Source organism: Brachionichthys hirsutus, chromosome 20 (genome assembly GCF_040956055.1).
Source record: "Brachionichthys hirsutus isolate HB-005 chromosome 20, CSIRO-AGI_Bhir_v1, whole genome shotgun sequence".
NCBI classification, from domain to species: domain Eukaryota; kingdom Metazoa; phylum Chordata; class Actinopteri; order Lophiiformes; family Brachionichthyidae; genus Brachionichthys; species Brachionichthys hirsutus.
Genome location: NC_090916.1, coordinates 2,313,304 through 2,332,490, shown reverse-complemented (window position 1 = coordinate 2,332,490; position 19,187 = coordinate 2,313,304). Strand labels below are relative to the sequence as shown.

The 19,187-nt window shown below is 43.3% G+C and overlaps 1 protein-coding gene across 1 annotated transcript; it reads right to left on the bottom strand.

The window, feature by feature from the left end:
• Nucleotides 1-1,212: 1,212 nt before the first annotated feature.
• LOC137909159 (transforming growth factor beta-3 proprotein-like) lies at nt 1,213-9,591 on the bottom strand. The gene is made up of 7 exons (XM_068753590.1): nt 9,246-9,591; nt 4,047-4,210; nt 3,061-3,190; nt 2,842-2,949; nt 2,556-2,721; nt 2,245-2,398; nt 1,213-1,371 (listed from the first exon to the last, which is right to left on the bottom strand). The coding sequence occupies exons 1-7, from the start codon at nt 9,589-9,591 to the stop codon at nt 1,213-1,215; spliced, it is 1,227 nt and encodes a 408-aa protein (XP_068609691.1).
• Between the last annotated feature and the right edge of the window lie 9,596 nt (nt 9,592-19,187).

The following is a 19,187-nucleotide window of genomic DNA, read 5'->3' as shown; positions in this document are numbered from 1 at the left end:
TTGAGACAAGTGATCTGATCTAACTGGCTGGGGAAAGAGTCACCCATACACTGAGATATAATGCTGGATCACATGTAAGTACAAAAGGGCACTCAGCATTTTATATGGACACGGACACATTCTGTCGAAGTCATAGGAAAACGTAACAGTATCCATAGTGAAACATTAAAGTGTTTCCACCGTGGATAATGGAGATAGACATAGATCAGATCCCAGTTAGTGAAATAATCAAATCACCACATCACAAGCGGCATAACAGAAAAAAAAACTCATAAAATCCTGTTGCGTAACAAAATGTTCTTTTCCAGTATATTCTGTGATGTCCCAGAAATAATTCAAACCTGCACAGGCCGAGGGATTTCAATGGCAGTGTGCTCATGGCGAGTTTCATCACAGTTCTTGCCTTCCTTTCAGGTCCCTTCTTCTGCTCCGTCCTCCTCCTTCTTTTTCGATTCATTCTAATAATGCACTACAAAAAAAAAAGGAAAAAAAAAAAGGCCATTGCTGCTGGCTGGCCAAAAAAAAGGAAAATCTTGGCTCAACATCTTTGTTCATTCACTTTCCATTGCGAATTCAACAGGCATTCTTTTCACCATGCGTCTCTCTGACCACAGCTATGGCTTCGGATGTAGCAGCAGAACTGTGTCCCCTCTCCTTTTATGTTTGAAGACAATGTCCTCTGCTGAAAGGGAAGGTAAAATATCCAGCCTGAAGGAACGACAGTCTGGAGCTGGCAGTTTTAACATGTCATCACAGGACTGGGTAGAGAAATTTTTGAAGCAAGTTTGAAGCAAATAGATCACAAATTAAATATGTTTCATTTATTGTCCATGAAGCAGCTCGTTGTTGTTGTTGTTTTTTTATTATTATTATTTAGCACAGATAAATTTGTAAAGTTCACATAGTAAAATAGCTTGGAGTGTGTCCACTTTAACAAATCTAGAGAGGAATATAATTTGTACTTCAACTACTGGTCACTCCAAGCCGATTAACAAAGGAGAAGAAAAATAAGAATAATCTACCTATTTAAAAAAATAAAAATGTGCATCCTTAAAAAAAAGTCTGACCTCCAGAGTGGCGTTCAGATTCAAGCCATGAGGCCACAGGGTCTGTTAAAGTATTTGTCACAGCTACGAGTCCAAGAGTCAACAAGCATTGGTTTTGTCAGTACCATCTAAGATCCTGCCGCATTACCTCCACTTTCCCGTCTTCTCAGCTACACTTGCAGGACTTGACGATCATGTTGGAGAGCTGCTCGACTTTGGGAGTTCGTCCAGAGTAGTAAAGTATAGTCAGGGGTTCCAGTTCTTGAGGGACGCAGCAAGGGGAGGCCGACGCCTCCGGATTCAGAGTGTTGTACAGGCTCAGTAGCTTTTGGAGACACACAGGAGACAGAAAATGTCATCTTCAAACAGAACTAACTGATTACTCTGTGCAATAGAACGTAATCCGATCCAGATTAAATTCGGTGGTGAGATAGAGAGCCCCACCCTGCCTCACTGTGTCAAATTCCATAAACATCGGTCAATAATCAACTGAGATATTGAGGAACACATTTTTAAGCTCCATTGACTGCAATACAGAAAATGTCAAACTGATCCACAATCCAACATCTCTTCTGGATCACCACCAAAATTTAATCATCTGTTCCTGGTATTATTCCCAACATTTTCTGCAAATTTCATCAAGCTCTGTCCAGACGTTTTTGTGCTGTATCCAACTTACATGCATCCAGAGTGCTGGTGTGGACAAACTGACCCCAACGGCATCGGTACTACTCACACTAAATCTTTTGTTCAGTATTGATCCTATCTTAGTCAATAATCAACATGATAAACAGGTTTGTTAACCATTATATGCCTTTGATCCCCCTTTAAACATGTCAACAATGTCATAGAAATAATATTATAAAGAAAAACCTCATGTTTGTTGAGTGAGCTATATGGTGGTAATTAAGATATTTTTAAAAGATGCCTATTATGAGTACAGTCACCTTGTACATCATGGTAATTCTGTCTATCAGCTGCTTTTGATAATGAAAGATTGTCTTGATATTGGTGATCTTTATGTTTGTCTTCTTTCAAAACCATCATCAATCAAAGAATCATCCATTCTTTTTATTTCTTTGGATGAAAGACACTATAATCTGCTTGGCTTTTTGGGGGGGACTAGAACACATTTTCTTTCCTTGTCAATTTCCAATTTCTTATGAACTCCCTTTCATCCGCGTTGCAGTCTTCTTACCGAACTGTGTGTCGTATCTGAGCTCCTCAGGTAAGGGCAGGGCCCAGAGCAGTAGTTAGCATCGTAGCCACTGGGCTCATGGATCCACTTCCAGTCCAAGTCACGGCGGAAATCAATATGGAGCCGGCGAACACAGCAGCTCTCCTCCATGTTTCTGATGATCACAAATGATGTGATCACTCCCCAATTACTTAATACTTGACTGATCTTATTAAGTAGACACAGTAAGCCGCAGCTTATATACGTGATATTACAAAATGATATTATTTAATGTATAAGTATTAAGTATGCATGGTTTAAGTGTCTCTTACGAAAAACAGTAGTTAGTATCCAGCGCTCTCTTGTGTCTCCGTGAAGACCGAGTGTCCAGGCGATGAGGCGGGATCATCATGAGGATGAGGTGAGGCAGGTACTGTTCTTTCTTCTTATTCAGGTGATCCGGATCCAAACGTTTATGCTCCTCATCCGCATCTATGCCTAAATTATAGACATGATCAAGATGCAGTTACACTCCATCAATTTTCTTGTAGACGCGATCATTTATGAATAGTTAATGGAAGAAGCTAATAATACAGTAACAAATATCTTTATGTCCACCTTTAAACTTGACTTCCAGAACCTCGTTCTCATTGTCAATGATGTCACCATTTGGACTGAAGGTGTGGCACGGACAGTGGACACTGACCTCCAGACCTAAATTACTTCCTGGAAAACAATTATGAGGAACGAGATTGTCAACAGTCTCAACTCTTACAAGAGAAAGTAAAAGAAAAGCAGCAATGTATTAGGCTGCTCCACACATGTCCTCAGTCTCACCTCTGTTCATCAGCCATTCTCGCACTGTCTCAGTCACATCGAAGGAGACCCACTCTTGAGTACCTTTGGTCAGGACATTCTTGGCTCCAATGTAGCGTTGTTTCCTAATGTGTTCATTTGGTCTCACAATCTGCAGAGCAATAATAAGTCACTTCATCTGAGAGGATTTATCTCAACAGTAAAACAAAGTGAAAGAGCAAACACTCCTTCTGACCTTCCCTGTACTTCTCCATCGCTAGCCTCAACGCTAACACTCTTCATCAGCATAAAGCCATGCTGCTGCTCACAAATACTTACTTCTGTCCTTAGTCTAGTCTCAACTACTTTTTCCCATAACTTCATCGTATGACTCATCAGCTTTATCCTCTTATCGTTTCCACAACTCTGTATGTCAATGAAATAGGATTATTTCATTGACATTATTTGTATTTGAGAATGACAATGAAAGGATTTTCTTTGGCACAATGAGATTTGGTTTAATCATGACCTAGATTTTGCTAACTTCTCTCAGAGATCTGGTAAAATTGACCCCATCTTTGAAAGTCTTGCATCCTTTTCATAATTTAGTCAGAGCATATTAGCTTTTTTTTTTTATTATTAACTTGGCAAATTGTGAAAAAAGAAAGGCCTCAGTTTTTATTCTATCACAAAATTCTGAAGAAAGTAAAAAAAGAGATCCAGAATCTGCAACTGGAGCTGGATTTTCATCAACATGTAATCAGTTCTTCTTTTGTCAAACATCCACCCACACAAAATGTAATCAAAATCTGTCAACAACTTATTGAAGTATCTTAAAAACATCCAAATAGACACAGAATCAAAAAATGATCTTGAGGCAATGAATGACCTTTTACTATCCCTTGGGTTAATGAGGGCTTGAGAAAAATGGCATTAAAAGAAAAGACTTTGAACCTCACGGTTGCTTGCATTAATGATTTTTGCCACCGATTTGGGTAGAAGGACAAGGAAACGGTACCTTTACGCACCTGGTAGAGCTCGATCCGCTGCTCGTTCCTCTTGGCGCTGGAGTTTGGCATCCTCAGAGCTCGAAACTCTGCTCTAAAAAGGTTGGTGGAGTTCCTTTCCATGGCAGACACGTTGAAACGGAAAACCTTGGAGGTGATGCCTTTTTGGCAGTAGAGCAGATCATCTGGAACAGAGAGAATCAAATAAAAAGTTTTGTAAAATAATGCCCTCAATGATTCTTATTAGAAACACAGACCTCAACGGCTCCTTCGCCTCTGGACAGACGTCATTATCGCAGATGCCTAATTGTTGAAGGCAAATTAAAAGCCCTTTTTTATTATACTTCATAAATCCTAGAAGTGAAGACGAGAATGTAGATGTTGCTTTGATTTGTTAGATATATATATCTAACGCTCACATTTGCTGTCCGTGCACAATTAAAGATTGTTTTCATTACTGAGTTATTATCCTTTTCTCCATTCATCAACAAGTATTTTTATTTTAATGAATTTCCTGATTTGGAAAGTTATTCTGTCAAACAGACACAATAATGTCACTTAAATAAGAGAATAAAAAAGCAGAAAAAGCATTGTTATCATGTAGATTAAACATGCCAAGTGTAGTTGTGTTTGTTTAAAACGTCATTATCTGATTATCAAAGTAACAACAGACTATTCTCCTTGGCTGGTTTCATCTCCATTTTAATAACAAACTCTTTTTGCCTTTACTTAGTGTCAGTCCACTAAACAAGTTGAACTGGATACACCTCAGAATTTTATCGGCGCTTCCTCTGCCCAAGATCCGCCCCTCAGAAATCAGAAAATCAGAATCAAAATTCTAGTTGACAACTTTCAAATATTTCTTGCTGACAACAAATAACAAACAGACAGAAAGACAAACGCTGCGATCACACAGGAAGATTTGATAGAAACTGAACAGCAACGTTCTGTTTTAAATCTTGCAAAAATGCCTTGAACTTTGTTTTTAACCCTCTCTGGCTTTCCTTGAGTTGAGTGACTTGGTGAGGGAGGGGTAGATTCTGTCCTATGATTGGCTCACCTGACTCGGCCACCCTATAGAAATACGTCTATAGGTGGTTTTGGGAATATTAAGACAATAATAACTTATGGGTGAAATGAATGCACTTCTATTCTAGCCTTCGTTCACTGTGTGTTGTTATTCCTTGATTTTATGGAACCTCCTGCCCAGATATAAAGATGCGGCTGTTCCTGCGTGACTCCGAGGATTCCTGTGTGTTGAATACAGGAGAAAAACAAACTCTGTTCGCTTTATACTCTGCAGTATTTTTTCCTTTAGTGGCGAGCTGGCCGACACACCGAGCTGAACCCAATGACGAACACAAACTAGCTTAAGGCTATTCCTCTTAGCTCCTCAACATGTTTAAATATTTCACTATTTTACTATGGAAATAAGGGCATGGATTTAACTCTATTATTTTTTATATTCTGAGCCCATTCATACCTAAAATAAGTTCCTTCCTGCCTCTTTAGTGGCTGGCATTATGCTTATCAGTCATCAGTGATTGATAAGCATGGTTTCCCCGCCTTATCAAAATTCTTCGTGTTTCTCCAACACATTTTGTCTATATTTGGTGGAAATGAAAATGGCGTAATTGAAACAGCAATATTATCAAGCTAAGTATGACTTCAGCTTGCTGGTATCTGCGTATCAAAAACCCACTATCCTGTCCCACTGACAACATTTTGGATGCAAACCATTTCTAAGCATGATGACTTGACTCCACGATCCAACCTCAGTCTTTGACATATGCCAGATTCAGTATGCGTGCCATGCTATAAAAGGAAATCTTTCGGATGTTTGCAGCTCGGTCTCTCAATCCGGTCATTTGCCAACAGCTTTCTGCTTCGTTTGCACCCATCGTGGATTTGTGTTGGTTGACACTGCTGCCCCTGATCCAAAAGCATTAAATTAAAAGAGTTGGAAGCGAGTAATGCCCCTGGCTCAGACTTTAACACTTGCCTCTGCAAAGATGGCTCCATAATATGGGCTTCGCTCAGCCTACTGCAGAAGATCCTGAATCCCGAGTTAGCAGAAAACATAAATATTGTTCTAATGTCTACACATATAGCTTAGATCTTAAAAAAAGAAAAAGAAATCAGGGCTGCAGTGACTCCAAGGAGGATGCTGAAGAAGCACACAGGCAATAAAACAACCTGAGCAGCATGAGCCATCCCAGAAAGAGCCCCAAATGAGAGTACGCTTAAGTTTGAGTTGAAATGGCTGCAATTATGATGGGAGGAAGAAGAAGAAACAACAACTGTCTGTTGTCTGTTTACCACCCAATCCATGTGACGTCAATAAGTTCCTGGTCTTGAGAGTATCAGCATTCACACGCAACACAATCATCCGCTTGGATTTAAGAATGAACTGATTACGAGTTAGTTATAATCGTATCCTATTCATGCACATATACTAAGCCAGTTTGAACATATACAGATGCAAACTCTAAGAATACATAATAAATAGTGGACAGAGTGGATGTAGCTTCACACATTAGTGCAGGGACATGTTTTCAAGCCAATAGTGTGTCTTTACAGCCACTGGCCTTCTTCCATTTGTCCGTCCGTCCGTCCGTCCATGTTCAGGTTGGAGTGGCAGCTGTCTAAGTATTCCAAAGGTTTCTTTCCCCAGCGACACTTTCCAGGTCCTTCTGGGGGATCCTGAGACATTCACAGGCCAGATGGGATATGCAACCCCTGGGTCTAGGCCCGGGTTTCCTCCCTGTTGGACTCGCCCGGATATTCTCCAAAGGGACCTGCCCTAGAGACATCCTAATCAGTTGACCGAATCAGTCAACGTGGATTTACCCCCCATATAGATCAACATGTACTGAATAATAACATATCCAATGAATCAGACACCTACTCAACTTTTTTTACATTTAGCTTGAGCTTGATAAAGTAATGAAAGGACTTCTAACAGGTTGTCTTGTTTATAAATCAACACAAATTCAAAGAAAAACTAACTTTTGAGCTTCCTAGCAGAAACTAGAAGCATGATAAAGATACAGAACATTTCGAAAGTGAACTCATTTCTTTCTTAAGGTTCAGGTTTTCTTCAAGGCAAAAACAAACATAGAGATGGTGATACCTTCAATAAAAAAATTAAATCAATGCTACTATTAGCATTCAGACTGACAAAGTTATATCTGAGAGTCAGTGTGTCAGTTCAGGACTTGCTGTTTGACGGCCTCTTCAGATCTGACTGTAAGATTAGCCTGAAAGAAACAGTGGTCGTCACTCATTTGTTAGAAAAACATACACACGTGCTCTTTTGTGGCTCTGAATCCTCCACACGAACTCGAGGCACTTTACTGCCGTGGAGTTTTTTTTTGTCAAGACCGTTTTGGCGAGATTCAAAACAGAACATTTCTGAGGGAAAATAAGTCTTTTGAGGAACACCTGTTGATTTCAAAGGAACTGTGATGCAATGGTCTTGGCTTTGCTTTAGACCGTGAGGCCCTCTTCACACGCACAGCATTTAACCTTTTCTACTTTCTCAGCGATCTGGTCTCAAATGAACCACATGCACTACGAACCCCCCCCCCCCCCCCCCCCCCCCTCCTCCTCCTCAAGTGCTGACACACGAACCGCTTAGCACAGGTTTTCCACTGCTAGGGATTTAATTATATAGAGGGAAATAGAGATTTAATACAGATAACTTGGAGAGTAAAAAACTCCCAAGTGTGAGCCAAATAGTTCTTTATTGACAAGTCCTAATAAATATTTTGCAAACAGAATAAAGCACGTTATTAAAACAAGAAGGGGAATGTCACCTTCTGGCTATTGCATGACGCCACAGTGGAATCATTCAGGGTTTAAGGGGATGGATGCCAGTTCAGTTTCACACTCAATTTAGCAACGTTAAAGCTGAAGCAGCGTGACCTCATGGCTCACGGGCCACACGTAAGGGCGATTCATAAGCCGAGACGGGCAGCGGGGTTCACCTTGAGTTCCATCTCAGTGTGGAAGTGGGTGGCAGTGTTGTGTCAGTGTGTGCCAGAGCTCGATGGGACCCTCCTGTAGAGACAGACTCCAGGACAGAGGGGTTTTCTATCCACCACGCAAATTGGGAGGTCCTTCCGTCATTTAACTTTTCCTGTGCACCTCTGCTAACTTTTCCTACTGCTTCTCATAAAGGCATCCCCAACAGCCCGGGCAGATGTCCCTTTCATTTGGGCCTGACTGGAAAGGAAGTGAGAACATCTGGTGGGAGGGGGGGGGGCAAAACAAAACGAGACGAGGACGAGCGGAGTCGGGAGTAGAGAGGTTGGTTTTCTTGCCGCACTGATGCAAGGTTAAAGCAGGTTGGTGAGCATGCACGGCAACAACGTGCACAGCTCACCTATCAGTTTCTATCAAACCTGAAGGAGCTCTCAGGTGTCTGCCTCAGAAAGAGGATTAGGAATCACCAGCAGCGTGGAAGTCGGTCATGGTCCGACAGGTAACTTAAACACGTGTGATGTGAAAGCTTGAAGCCTCCAGCGCTGCGACACAAAGGAAGGATTTCACAGCACAAATCTTCTGTTCTGCAGTAAAACCTTTCAAAGAGAGTTTCCCCCCCCCCCCCCCCCCCCACCCATAGGTACGAGTATCTGTCTTCCTGAATCCATCACACCGACTTGAGGACCTTCCTTTCCTGGTGCTCTCAGTGTAATAAACATTTTTATGAAATTGAAAACAGACCATTGCAGAGGGGGAAATTGAACTTTGAGAGAACACCTGTTGATTTCGAAGGGACTGCCCTCTGACAGGGCTGTGTTTGTTCAGGCGGAGTCCTGCTGTGGCCCATGAATGAAGCCGAACCCTTAGAATAAAAAAACATTTGTGCAATTACATTTTATTTCAGAGAGCGGGGGTGGATGTAATTTTATCGTTTCTAACGAGACCTCTTGAATCTTTCGTGGAAAAATATAAATGAGAGCTGTAAATTTCGAGAACTTTGATGACTAACATATGTTTGGAAGTATTTTTTATTTTTTAATGTGAAACAGAAAAAAGTGATAAAACGAGATCGGCGCACAGTGCATCGATATCCAACGGGACTTGTTGATGCTGTGCGTCTGGCTGGTGCCATCCCCTCACTCTGCCATCGGCATTGCGCACGGCGCACGGCGCACTATAGTGACCTGTATGCTGTAGGAAGTCACGATAAATGTAAAGAGTTATAATACTCACTGCTTTCTGGCGGTCCGTACACCATGTTGAATTTGTAAATCTCTTTGGCGTAGTACTCTGTCTCTGTGTTGTCCTGACCGCAGCTCTGCTGCCGATCCCTCCGCAGCTGCTCCAGCAGCTCCTTGGTGCTGTTGTACAGCGCCTGGATCTGATAAGGGACTTTGCCCGGTCCGGCTGAGTGCGGGGCGCTCGTCAGTCGGAGTTTGCTCAGAATCTGCCCTCGTATCGCCTCGACCCGCTTCCTCTTCACGTGGTCGATATCCACGGTGGCACAAGTGGAAAGAGAGGAGCTCAAAGTGGCGCAGTTGAGGAGGAGGACCAGCAATAAAACCTTGCCCAGATGCATCTTCCGCTCCGCAATTGATTCGGTTTGTGCAGAATTACGCGCGAAGGACTGTCAAGGTCAAACTGATGAGCGCTGTCGCTGAGTCACTGATGGAGAAAAAAAAAAAACCAGCATCACTTAATTCTTTTTTTTTTATGGCAGTCCGTTTCCATCCAAGCTTGTACAATCAGACATCACTCAATTCAGAGTCCCGGACAGCAAAAACAAAAAGCTCTGCCGCATGGAGGAAATCGATCTGTCGCAAATCTGTCTGCGGGAACAGACGGACTTTTCTTTTGCATTCTTCTGCTCGGCGTGTCCCTCCTCTTTTTTTATTCCCTCTGAGGAGGCGGACCGCGGGCTGTCCGGTTAACGAGGGCTATGCGACCGGCTTTCAGCGCTCGGCTTGGCCTCGCATGGTTTTTTTATACCGCTTTGTTTCTGACGTTTGATGGAGGAGGAGGGACCGCAAGGAGCCGGGAGTTGGTGCGTTGGTGCGTGGATGCACCGCGCAGCGCGCACCGGCGGTGACACGCAAATCCATGAATGTTCATGAAGCCGCGGCATAAAGATGGACTTGATGAAGATAAAGTATTGTGTGTTTTTGCTATGGTCTGCCAGGAAACCCGTCAAGGACCCCTGGGGAGACTCCAGGTCGACAGAGCGGTGCGCCAATCTCCCGGGGAGCGCGCCCTCTAATGGCAGGATGCGGTACTCTTCACACACAGACAGAAAGTTATTCACCCGCACACCCACACCTGTTGACAATTTAGTGTAATCAATTTCCCCCAAACTGCATGTTTTTGGAAGTCGGAAAACGCACAGAGGACCCTACGCATGCGGACAAGAGGCACATGCGCCACACGCTGCGCCACCGTGCTTTCGCTGATGTGGTATACCTGCAGAGGTTAGATAACTTCCTTTTATTCATCGATTAAATTCACAAACTGGCGCTAAATATACGCACTTTCTTCTAAATCACTTTGTGATCTTAAGCCGTTGAATCAGAATTGATTTGCTGCCCAGGAGACTGTTTGAAGGACCGTTTTCAGCAGCCAGTATATCAGTTTGTGATCTAACATGTTGAGTACAGCATAGGGGGGGGGGGGGGGGGGCGAATAAAAATAATAGCGTCTGAACACTACGTAAGAACAGACATTAAGAGGCTTTTAGATGATGATGTCTGGTCATTAATGGTTGGGTCCTTTGTCTGCTGGTCTTTGGATGGAGCCTTCTCACAATGCATGTCGTCGGGGGCCGCTCTCAGATTACAGCAATCCTTTCAGACTACACATTCTGACGACATGATCCCCGTTACTGTTCAAGAGAAGCTTCTTTAAGTGCTTTAGGATTTCTCATGCCCTCTGCAAACCACCATCCACAGAATTCATTTTTTCTCCACTGATGTTTGAAGTTCTATTTTCAGGCCCTTAAGTTATTCCATCCTTTTTCTTTTCCATCACAAAGTCTGTTTTATCTCTATTCGTAGAGCATATCCAAATTCTTAGACCTATTTTAGGTCAAAGCTCACTCAACCACTGGAGGCCCCCATTCTCAAACACGGGCTCCGGCCTGTTTGTTTGGTGCTACAGTTTGCATAGCAAGAATTATTCTGTAGAATCTCCAAATTTGGTAAACTCTTGGTGTTGAATCACGGAACGTATACTCTTTGTGTACAAAACACATGATTTATTTTTGCTTGAATGCTGGAGTTGGAGAATCTGCGAGGTACGTTTACAACTTTTGTCTCCTAACAATATTGTTTCTTCAGGGTCCGTGTGCTTAGAATGTGAATGAAAACCCATCTGTTACAGACCCGTTACTTATTCTGAAGTCAGAAAAACATGGTGATTCATTTCAAAACCAATATAGATGTAGTTCTTTAAGTATTTTAAGAAGGTCAACTTCCTTTCCATGGTCGCATGGAATCTGTCTCCGTTGCTGTTTGTTCAGGTGATCAATAGAAGCTGTTGTTTACCTGTTGCCGGTGCTGATTTGTTTTTGTTTTTTTACATCCTCATTTAATTGTTGGTTTAAAGGTGATGATCAAATGACCCAAACTCAAACTGGGTCCTATACTGTTTTTTTTGTGTGTGTGTGATTCAGAAATGACTAAGGAGTGACATTTCCTCACTGTTACTGTGACTCTCTTTCATGAGGGGGTCCCTCAGTCAAACCCAGACAGGCCTACATGCTTGGCTATGAAGCATTCTAACTGATCATTTTTGGAAAGGGTAAAGGAAAACAGTGCAGAGAACAAAGTCATTGTGATGTGCAGCAGTTATTATTTTTGTGTGTGTGTGAGCTGTGTTTTTTATTCTCTAGGATGATCCTCCTTTGTTACATCACTTATTATTTTGTGTCGCACACACCTGAATGAATGTTCATCCTTTGGCAGTCCTTGTGATGTTGGCAGTTCTCCATTTAAGCCAGCAGGTGATGCTGCTTAACAAACAATGTCTTGAATGTGTATCCTGTGCTGTGAGGTCCGAGGAGAGACGCCTCAAAAAAATCCCACTCCGTTCAAAATACATCGGCTCAGGCGTAAATTCTACTTTTGCGAGGTAATAATGTTCATGTTTACAAATGCTTTGTGGCCACAGAAGGTGGATAGATAATCCATGAGAATTAAAAAATTCTACCAAAATAAGAAAAAATGTCTCTTAAGACGTTCCAAAGGGGGAAAAAATGGTTTTATCTCGTTCAGTTGGAATAAAAAGAATGAGCTGCTATTATTATTATTATTATTACTGGTATGGATGTTATATTATACAGCATTTTATTATTCCTTCATCCACAGGCAAAATATTTGTCCAGTCAAATTTCTGTGGGGAGATTCTGTAACTCATTGTTGGTCTTCAGTCAGAGGCCATATGCAGTCTCTCTCTCTCTCTCTCTCTCTCTCTCTCACACACACACACACACACACTATCTGGGGATTCCTAGACACGATCCCAGATACCATCATCAAAGTTTACTTTTACTCCCAGTGTCCTCCGGCGGTTACCTCATCGCTGGGTCGGGTTTTAGTGACTCATTCTCCGGCAATCTCTCCGTCTCGCAACAACACACAGAAAAGGAATGCAGCTGCAGTCCAGAGGATGAAAACAAAAACACATGCTCGTAGTCGCTCAGAGCTGCGCGGCCTGCATCTAGCAGCATGATGGTTCGGCAGCTGTTGACGAAGCACACACCGGGTTTCACCATGACGTGCGGTACTCGGTGAGACTGCTGAAGACCGGCTGGCCAGACGGAGCCAGTCAACCCCCAAATATTAAGCAGCGTCCTGCCGGAGCTCCTTACTACAGCACAATAAAATCTGCTTCGTCTGGGGGTAACAAGCCTGTGAGTCATACTTGGGAATCGGCCGGATAGGCATTCCAACCGGAGACCCCTGAAAGCCACACACCAGCGGAGACAATGATGTGTATGTCAAAACCATGCAAAATGACTCATTTAATTCGTTCACCATCTGTGTGAGTCATCGCTCGTCTTAATACATGTACATAGGAAAGGAATACTGTGCCGGCTAGACGGTGACTTAAGGTGAGATCACGTGGGTCCCCCCCCCCCCCCCCCCCCAAAATAAGCTTGTTTGTCATGTGTTGCTTTAGTCTCTGGTTAATAAATACAGCGCTGAGGTTGATTGCATGGCACGTTTTCTGCCGAGCTGACGATAATGTGAGGGAGTGGACAAGTTTGCAGCTTGGGCAGAGCTTGGTGGACTCTGCTGGTCTCAGCTAAGTTTCTCTTGTCTTCTCTGAGCATTGAATCTGAAGAATTGTCATTCTTCTTCTGCTGTATGATTGAAACCCACCTTCTGGCTACACATGCCACACTAGCGCCTATTGACCTCTGGTTTAACAAGAACACAACAACAGAAGACTAAAGCATGAGAGTAACTTTTATTTAAACACATTATGTATTCTTCCCTGCTCAAATAAAAAAAATAGGATGATAATCAGCTAGAATAGCATTCCTAGGCCAAGATTGTAAGTCCTACTTGATTATTCAGCCTGCCTGCACCATTCACACTATTGTTTTGCTTAATTTTGGATTATTTAGAGGTAAACAATTGTAGATTCTTTTTTTTTACTTTAAGAATATAAAATCAGGACTGGATTTATCCAATCATCTAAATCTGCACGTAATGGGTTCTTGCCTTAGCCATAATAAAATAAATAAATAAACTTTAGCCCCACATTTTCTGAAGTAATTATTTTTTTCTTCTTCTAGTATTTTAGGAAAATCCACAGGGAAGTTTTGTTTAATCCTGCAATTAAACGCTTGAAAACACCTTCTGGCAAACAGATAAGGGTGAACACGTCACGTCCTTGTACCGCCACTCATTCCAACCCACTCAGGAGTGCTGTTGATGTGGTTACTAGCCTTCGGCTGCTACATGTTAGCCACTTCACTTTATTTCTTTAAAATCTTGGTCTTCATATGTCATTTTGTTTTTCTCTTCACTTGCTAGTTGAGGCCATCTCCTGGTCTTCAGGAGGAAGAAAATGTTTCTCGTTCAGAGTTAGTTGCTTCTTTTCCCTTTTCTTTTCCATCTCATCGGTGGATTTTATTTATTATCCATAGAATCTGCTCTGGTGTGCCGGCATATTGTGGCGCTCTGATGTCACGGAGGTGAAGACTGTTCACTTTGCATCTGGGTCTGAAGGGTTGCTGATCTGCTGAATAAAGCCCTTTTCAGAAGGCAGGGGACAACGTGTCATTGAGTGTCTGCATAAATGGGAAACTGCAACGTCCACGATGTCCACACTCCAGACAAATGTTGTCCAAGCTAAGGCTAAACTCATTTAGCATTATTTTTTATTTATTAGCACTCAGTGGTGTTTTGTCGGCAGACTGTGTGCAAATAAAGAACAGGAAAAGGCTGTCAGCGATTCTCGTTGTGACTCGTCCATCTAATCGCTTCGTAAAACTACGAGGGATTGTTTTTCAGCAACTGATTCTTTTCACTTTCAGTGTTTCCTGCTGTTTAGGCTACAAAATGCAGCTTTAACTGTTTTAAAAGCTCACCTGCATTTGGGAAGAACAGAGAATAAGGAATCTTCCAGTCCTTCGCTCACTCATCCTCATGAAATTCAGTTGAAAACCACATCTGGTCTTTTGCACTTCTCCTCCCCACAGGCCTCTGTATTCCAGTAAACCTTCGAGTTGGATAATGAAGATACTGGCACGTGTGGCAGAGAGAGAGAGAAAGTGACAGAACAACAGCGACAACATAAAGAGGTTTTGTCCTGAAATTATCCAATTAAAACAGACGTAGCGATTTGGAAGGCCAGAGGTTAACTTCCATTTCCTGGTTTAGGACACGAGCAACGATGGCGTACAACTATTCCCTCTGAGACATCAGCGTAGTGTACGGTAGGTTTGTGGCCACACATTAGTAACGTGCACCAACACAATGGAAACACACACAAACACACACACGCCCACAGTACTGGCCCGGTTAGTGCTGGTCTCCTCATGCGGAGTCTAGACAGGAAGCTCCTCCATGCCAGATGAAGGATTTTCTCCCTCACACACATCACACACACACAAACCGTTACACAATTTCTCTCAGTATGTCCGAATGTATCGTGTGCTTGGGTGTATGTCAGACGGTGCGAGAGAGAGAGAGAGAGAGAGAGAGGCGGTAAATAGTTGGTGACGGGGCCTGTGCACACACAGATTTTTCCCAAAATTACAACTCGCTGAATTGATGCGTTTGAGGCGCAGTGTGAAAAGTTCAACTCGTCCTTCTCGGGTACGGCGGCGCGCTGCATCCTGTAGTGCTCGGCGAAATTAAATCGAGCCCCTACTGTTCTCATCTGCTCACCTGTAGCCCCTGCCAGGCCCGGCCGTGACCTTTTGAACCCACACAGATGGATCTGCATAATAAGACATGGGCCCACATGGCTAAGTGCCATCTTTAGACATGTTTGATAGGTGGCTACAGCGCTGGGAAAGTCCGCGTTCTTCCTGTATTGGAATGCTAATACGTTGACCTTTCTGAACAGGTGAAGGCGCGTGTCATTCTGTGTGATTCTGTATTTCTCTGTGCGGGTTTGACTGAGCCTTTAACTGTAATGTCAGTGTGTGCTTTAGTGTCTTAAACCTTTGTCTCTGTGCGTCGTTGGCTTGAGGCCAGTGACCTCTGTGCCCCGAGTGCAGCAGGCCGGACTGCACTATTCCGTCTCGATGCATGAATATGCATCGCCTCCTGGCTTGTTAGACAAGGCAACATAGATGTGGACTATTAAGAGCGGAACCTTTTTTTATAAAGATGTAATCAAACACCTAGCCTCCGAAAGAAAGTTACATTTCCATTGGAATTACAAAAAAAGGGATAAAGCAATATTTCTTGGGAAAATTCTTCTATTTGAATTCGATTTTCTGTTTTCCTTTCAAACCTTTTGATGACCCTGAGCTTAGCCCGAGTGTGTGTGTTGACATAACTTTTATTTTTTTCATCAGCAGTTATTTGACTTTGACTTCAATTCACACAGATGTGAAAAATCTCTCTGTAATTTCAACAGTCTCTAAATAAGAAAAAAAAAAAAAAATTAAATAGTGTTTTTCCTCCGAACCTGAACCTCTTCAACTCAGAAGATCCTTTGGTGAAAAATCTGTCTGCATTCCGGTGAGTCAAAGTTATCACAAGGGAATGTAAATGTCGGGTCCATTATCTCAGGTTTAAGGTGGTCTTCTCAGAGGGTGGTCGTCTCCACCCAAGTCCTTCTGTTGGACACCGCCTGAATATATGAGCATATTTACACCTTGTCTTAGCGGATATATGACATGCAGTACGCGCACTAGCCACTACTGCATTAATGGCATATTTCATCCTCTTCTTGGGTCAGTCTGAGAAATGCCTCTTCATTTCCCACATGAGCGGTTTCCTTATCATCCAGGCTCCCTCTCGCCTGACCCAGGCGCTGAGTTAAAGTCGATAAAACACCCAAATATTCTGTTAAACACGGGCGGCCACTGCCATGTGGCCGCACCCTGCAATGCCTCCTGGGTAATTATGGTAATAACTCAGCCGTCAGAGGCGAGGCCAGAGGCCCTAGGATGGCGAGGTTGGACCGGAGAGTCTGAGGCGGGAGTGGTGGCGGAGGAAATGGGGGCGATGGGGTGGGGGGGGGGTCAAGGTGAAGCCGGCGGGGCTCTCGTGCACATTGCTATCCCATAAACACTTGCTGTCACATCAGAGGCCGGTGGATGTATGTGGACATTCCCTCTGATCTGGCCTCCTCAACGATCAAGATGCTGATGAGGGATGATGACAAGTGTTTGATCGGGGCGGTTATTTGTGCGGCCTTGACAGGCCAGTGCTGGTCGTGTGTCGTCGGTGGGAAGGTCGGAATGTTCCTCTGTTTGGGCTGTCGGAGCTACGGATAACTAAACGTGAGACGTTTTGCTGCCAGAGTAAATACTGATGTGGGTTTCAAAGGAAGATTGGGCAGTCCACCATGTTGTTGTTTCTCTGTTCATTGAGATGGTCAGAAGTAAAAACATAAAAAAAACCAGAGGACAAAATGTTCCAGTGGAATCAGATCCATTACGGGTAGAGCGGCCCCAGAGGCGGAGGTGTACACCATCACTTTCAGGAATTAAAATCGACTTCTTTGTGCTCGCTGTATTGTCTGACTGCTTGCATGCTCTGACAGCCGTCTCCTGTATGATGAATATCTGAGAAAGAAACAGGATGGGCTGTTTTCACCTTCAGCTTCGAACGATGATTCAAATGTAATGCGAACACAATCATCTATAATTCATATGCAGCTTGTACGGTAGTTTCTATACCAACGCTGAGGGTTTCATGGCTAAATATCATTTTATACACATCTTATTCCTTTGTAACAAAAATCTTTGGCTGTTATTTCATCTCAAATTATCTTATTTTGAAAGGTATGGGAGGCCTGAAATCGAAACGTTGCTCTTACGAAGTAAAAGCACTCATTGACTCTGTTTGTGGTGCTGATGTTGCTGCAGCATGTGTGGCCCAAACCTTTCTAACATGACCTATATTTAGGTTCAAAGTTCTGCTAGATGAACAGTGACAGAAACAATATATTCTGGGCGGGGCAGGGGGGGGGGGGTGCACAGGAAAATGTTACTGCCATTCTGGCTACTTCAGCACTTCTTCCTTTCCTTCAACCTTAAATTTCCCCTTCTTGTGGTACTCCTTCACCCCCCCCCCCCCAAGCCAGGGCTTTGTCTAGGTCATAGCAGTCCTTCTGCGTAGAAATATCCTCTCTACAGAATAAATTTGATAGGAAGTGGAGTAAAGTGACAAGTGCAATAATTTCCAGTGACACACATCTTCATTCAGACCCGAGTTTAATGTAAAAGTGACCAGTGCCAGGGCTATTATCACAGGCATCCAGATGTCGGGGGAAATGAGAGAGCTGCGTTCAGGGAAAGTGTGAGTGAAAGTCTAACGCCACACTGCAATGGATAACTAGAGAGCGCCAGGGAGCTCTCCAGTTAAGTTATTCTGAAGCCGAGGCATATTAGCGCTGATAGATATGATCTCAGTCTTAATTTGTGCCACAGATAATCATTGCCGGCTTTTTTGCGTCATGAGCCAAGCCTTATCGCTTATAATTCCCTGCTTCCTGGCTTTATCGAACCCTTGTTCTTGGTCGCATGCCTCCACGCTAAACTGATTTCGCCCTCTGCCGCCCTGCGCTTCATTGGGACTCCTGACCTGCAAACAACTATAAATATTTATTTGCGTCGGCTTGTCTAAAAATAACTGTATTACAATGAAGTGTCCTGGACGAAGGCCAGGAGAGTCGTGCAGTAGTCAGCATTCAGGGTCCGGCCTCCGTGTCCGGAGAGAGTTAGGGCGGTGTCAAGAGGCAGACATATTGATAGCGTTGTGGTCAACAGAAAAAAAGGAGTCACTTAGCCGGAAATCCTTTGGGTCCGGGGATGTATTTCTGGAACACGCCGATGGAAACATGGAGCAGTTTGGAGCGAGGCGCAGTGGGTCTCCACTGACATCCATAAACATTGCCTCCGTTCTTTTTAAGGTGGTGAGAGCCTTCTATTCTAGATGAAAGTATTGATTCTAAAGTTACAAATATTATGAAATGCGTGAATGTCCATTCAATTAAATTGTATTTATTTAGCACAAGATCATAACAGAAAGTTATCTGAAGGCACTTTACGGGTTTAGCAGGGAAAGACAGAACCCAACTTGACCCACAGGAGCAAGCACAGCACTTTGGAGATGGAGGCAAGGAAAAACTTCCTTTTATTAGGCAGAAACCTTGGACAGAACCTAAGGCTCATGGTGGGTGGCCATCTGTCTTGACCGGCTGGGTTGAGAAGGAGAAAGACGGAGAGACAATGACAGAGAGGGAGAGACAAGGTCAGGTGGGAGGAGAGTCAAAAGCAAAGGGATGGACAGAGAGTGATAGAGAGACAAAAACAATGTCCATGCGTTGACAAAATGAACTGGACACCCCCCACTGCATATTGATGTTATAGCAGGTTAAATATAGTGGCTGAGTAGAAGATTTATACACGGTAGTCATCATGTGATGGTAGAGGACAAATATAAATGGTGTTCGTATAAGAATTTCTGAAAAGGCACAATCACCACT